General features: G+C 37.2%; 1 protein-coding gene across 1 annotated transcript; it reads right to left on the reverse strand.

The window, feature by feature from the left end:
- Positions 1–311: 311 nt before the first annotated feature.
- Positions 312–3,898, reverse strand: LOC147848413 (adenylyl-sulfate kinase 3-like). Its single transcript, XM_087338428.1, has 6 exons — positions 3,578–3,898; positions 2,913–3,053; positions 2,131–2,280; positions 1,769–1,887; positions 841–925; positions 312–724 (listed from the first exon to the last, which is right to left on the reverse strand). The coding sequence occupies exons 2-6, from the start codon at positions 2,989–2,991 to the stop codon at positions 573–575; spliced, it is 585 nt and encodes a 194-aa protein (XP_087194554.1). The 5' UTR covers positions 2,992–3,053; positions 3,578–3,898; the 3' UTR covers positions 312–572.
- Positions 3,899–4,125: the final 227 nt, after the last annotated feature.

Raw genomic sequence — 4,125 nt, forward strand, 5'->3', positions numbered from 1 at the left:
GCGGTTAGGTTTAATGTTGCAATAAGAGGATAGGCTAGTGTGTGGCTAATTCATGGTAGCGGTGACCTACAAGATCTATATCATTGGCATCAAATTGAAAATATAAATATGTGATTGGATGTAAACAATAAGTGGCCACTGTAATGGTAAAGAAGCATTTAAGTAAAGGGAAGATTGCAAAAATGATGCCACTGTAATGGTAAAGAAACATTTAAGTGAAGAGAAGATTGCAAAAATGATTTGTTATGACTGATTAACTTACATGTATAACATGCTGTAAATGGGCCTTAAGTCAATCACAAGTGAGTGATATACAACAGAACCTAGTCTTTTTCCTTTTCGGCCCTGAGCCAAGGGCCATATACAAACGTCTAGAAGAGATGTTTTGAATAAATTATGAAAGAGATCTGAACTAGAAGCTTCAATGGATGGTTTAGACCATATTCCCAAAGAAGGTGTCAGCTGATGTATAGGATCTACTTGGTGAAGTTTAATAAAGAGATATATATATACATGTCTTTATAAGTGGCAGGCCTGCATGCCTTACATATAAAGGGAAAGAAATGGATATGTTAAGGGGGTGGAGCAAAAAAATGTCTTTCCTCCAGGTATGTTATTAATAGTTCTGCCATGTGTGTGGGTGAAGGACACCGTCCTTCTATTGGTTCCATCACAATCTCACCATTCACAGGGGGTTCATACGGATCATCAATGCCTGTAAATCCTAGATATATTTTAAGAAAACACAAACCACATTCAAGTTATACAAGCATTCACATTAAAAAAAACAACGTATATTTCAGTCTCCGAAAAGCACATAGGCTGTGTGTGTGTTCATACCTTTGATCTTGCCAGCCCGAGCAAGCTTGTACAGACCTTTTGGATCCCTCTCCTCACATAGTTGTAATGGAAAATTCATGTAAACCTGGATGAGAATGGAAATATAAGTAATGAGTAACATTACTGCATTCGAGCAGTAATTGAAGTTGATATTATGTAACAATCTTCAGGAACTATGGACAAGTAAAATGTGCCCATGCGATCACTCACAGTGGTTCAATTGGATTTTTTACCCTATTTTTACACATACAACTTCCACATAAAAGGGTACACATATTAAAGAGGAAAAGGGTGAATTTTATTAATGAGTAAACTTCCACATAAAAGGGTACACACATATTGAAGAGGAAAAGGGTGAATTTTATTAAGGGAAAAGTACCAGGATACCCCTGGAAGTTCGTCTATTTACCAGAATGCCCCTAGAAGTTCCAAATTTACCAAACTACCCCTATGCCCAAAAAATCACACTTTATAAAGTAATTATACACTCAAATCTACAAGCCCTATTTACCAAAGATGGAAGAAATGGACCCGAACTAGCCTTATTTACCAAAGATTTGAGTGTATAATTACTTTAGAAAGTGTAATTTTTTGGACATAGGGGTAGTTTGGTGAATTTGGAACTTCCAGGGGCATTCTGGTAAATAGACGAACTTCCAGGGGTATCCTGGTACTTTTCCCTTTTATTAATGAGTAAACTTCCACATAAAAGGGTACACACATATTGAAGAGGAAAAGGGTGAATTTTATTAATGAAAATCCAAAAAATAAGCAGTGTCATGTGAAAGCACGCAATATAGAGGTTTTACGTCCCATTGACGAAACTGTAGCAGATGGTTGTCTAGAACCTTCTTGCATACAAGTCACACCATGATTACTACGCACTTTTCATACCATATTGTAACCTAGAGGACATGGGCACATTTACCTCAATAAATTCCCCTTCTTCTACAAGTCTACGACACGCATCTCTGTCTTTCCTGTATGGTGAAATCAGACTGGCGATGCAAATGATGCCCGCATCCACAAAGAGCTTGGCAACCTCCCCTATTAACAGAAATAGAAGTAAATCAATTTATGCCCATAAATGGTAATGGAACTAAAAATAAGAAAACGAATGAAATGGCGAAAATGAAAAACCAATGCCTCATTTAATAAGAGAGAAAAAAACAAGTCAAGTGCCAAAACTTGTAACTGATACCTCATTAAGAGATAAAAAAACCAGAGTTTTTTAAGCACATGGTGACTTGCAGAAAAAGAGAACATATGACTGAGCTGTCATTATCTTACCAACACGTCGAATGTTTTCAGTGCGATCCTCTGCTGAAAAACTCAAATTATTATTGAGTCCATGCCGTAAATTATCACCATCCAACACATAGCTCAGTTTCCCTCTACTCAAAAGAGCATGGTCCAATGCACATGCCAATGTACTCTTCCCTGAGAAAAAATTGTCCAAGTTATGTCCTGGGAAACTATACACACCTCTTAGAACTCAACATAATGACAATTTATGCAACAGCACCAAGATTATCAACAACTCTAGTACATCACTGTGAAAGCTCCAATAATCTCATGTCATTTCTCACCTAGAATTACAGAGTTATCCTGGCTCTAGGGTTGGTGTTCTCATTTGATTTGATAGAATAAATTGGTGAGATGATGAAGGATTGTAGCCTAGACTACAATGTTTATGGTAATTCGACCATTTTTAGTACTTCAATGTTCATTATGAAGCTTAAAAATGAGAATTGTCAGTAATCTGATGCAGAAACATACTCTTAAGCTGTATCCACAGACTTTCAAATCGTCATCACAATTAAATTTTACTTTACTTTTATTAGCATGTACATTAACAAATCTTAGCATTTTTGTGAATCTGATAACTCACATATGTTGTGGTGTAGGTTGAAAATAATTTTTGTGTGGTATTACTATGACTTATTTGGTCTTTCTCACCATCTTTTTCATTGTGTCATCATAGAAAACATCAATATTCCCCAACAATAGCTAGCCCTCTTTAAAGGTAGAAAGTAAAGTGAAGAATACTTCAAGCAAGTAATAGTCACTACCTGACCCACTAAGTCCTGTGATCCATATCACACAACCCTTCTGACCAATCAGTTTTTGCCTTTCAGCCTTTTGCACCATGCATGTTTGCCAGACAATATTTGTAGATTTCCCCACTGTTGTCGCTGGGGGATATATTATACCTTCAAAAGGATAGAAATGCTTTGTCAAGCAAGAGTTGTGCACAGAATTCACCGCAAGTAAAAAAAAACAGTCCTAGTCAGGAAAAGATAATCGGTTGAAGATAAAAAAGAGATTAAACGTAAGTCTCAAAATATGGTTGTCTTTAGTAATATACAGATCTCTTTAACCAAAAAAAGAAAAAACAGGGCCAAAGAACATATTTATGTTTGCTAATTCAGTAATTGATTATAAGAAATCTTAATTACACTGCTGAAAACCACATTTATCTTTAAGAATACTTCTTTGCCCATGAGAACGACTAACACAAGGCCAGAAACTAGTATTGCCTTTGATACTCTAGATCTTCCAGCAGAAAGTGTGACTCGATTCAAGGCCGAAACTTGTCTTGTCTTTATTGATCTAGCCAGCATAAGAATGACTAAATACAATGGTCAATCAAAAACACGGAACTATCTTTGATAATCCAGATCTTGTCTTAACTAAAAAAAAATGGACACTACACATAAAAATGCGGATTTCCAACCTGGAATTGAAGTGACATCCTTGTTTGGATTTGGAGATATTCCATCAAGGCCAACACGTCTATCATGGACATCTGTTGCAGTTTGCTGTTGGAGAGTGAAAGAACTGCGTAGTGTTTGAAAATTCAAAGAAGACGACGATAATGCATCGGACCACAACGATGGTGAGTGCGATGGCAATGAAGCTGCTTCTTCGTCGTGTCTGATACAGAGGCAGAGTGGAAGCTTGCGGGAGCGTGTGGTGAAGAATGTCTGAACAGGAACAGAAACCCTAATGCGATGGAATGGGAGAGAGAGATTTGTTGTCGCTGCTGCTCCTGCTGCTGCTTCTGCTGTGGGTTGAGGACGCATGGCTTTGGGAGCAATTCGAAAGCAAAGGCGATGAACAATACAGACAGGGGTCTCATACACACATATGTTACATATATATATACATGCATGATGTATGTAGGTATGTATGCATGGATGGATGGATGGATGGATGGATGGATGTATATGTATGGATGGATGGATGTATGGATGTATGGATGAATGTATGGATGTATGTGTG

Source organism: Azolla caroliniana, unplaced genomic scaffold (genome assembly GCF_043228905.1).
Source record: "Azolla caroliniana isolate FFs.n. ecotype wild unplaced genomic scaffold, voAzoCaro1.0.p SCAF_358, whole genome shotgun sequence".
In the NCBI taxonomy this organism is placed as follows: domain Eukaryota; kingdom Viridiplantae; phylum Streptophyta; class Polypodiopsida; order Salviniales; family Salviniaceae; genus Azolla; species Azolla caroliniana.

Bases quoted from the DNA above. Each gene is read 5' to 3' on its own strand.
- LOC147848413 (XM_087338428.1), bottom strand. From the start codon at position 2,991: ATGGTGCAAAAGGCTGAAAGGCAAAAACTGATTGGTCAGAAGGGTTGT. The intron at 1,888-2,130 runs GTAAGATAATGA...TTCTGTTAATAG, and splicing joins TGAAAACATTCGACGTGTTG to GGGAGGTTGCCAAGCTCTTT. The intron at 926-1,768 runs GTAAATGTGCCC...ATTCTCATCCAG, and splicing joins AAGAAGGGGAATTTATTGAG to GTTTACATGAATTTTCCATT.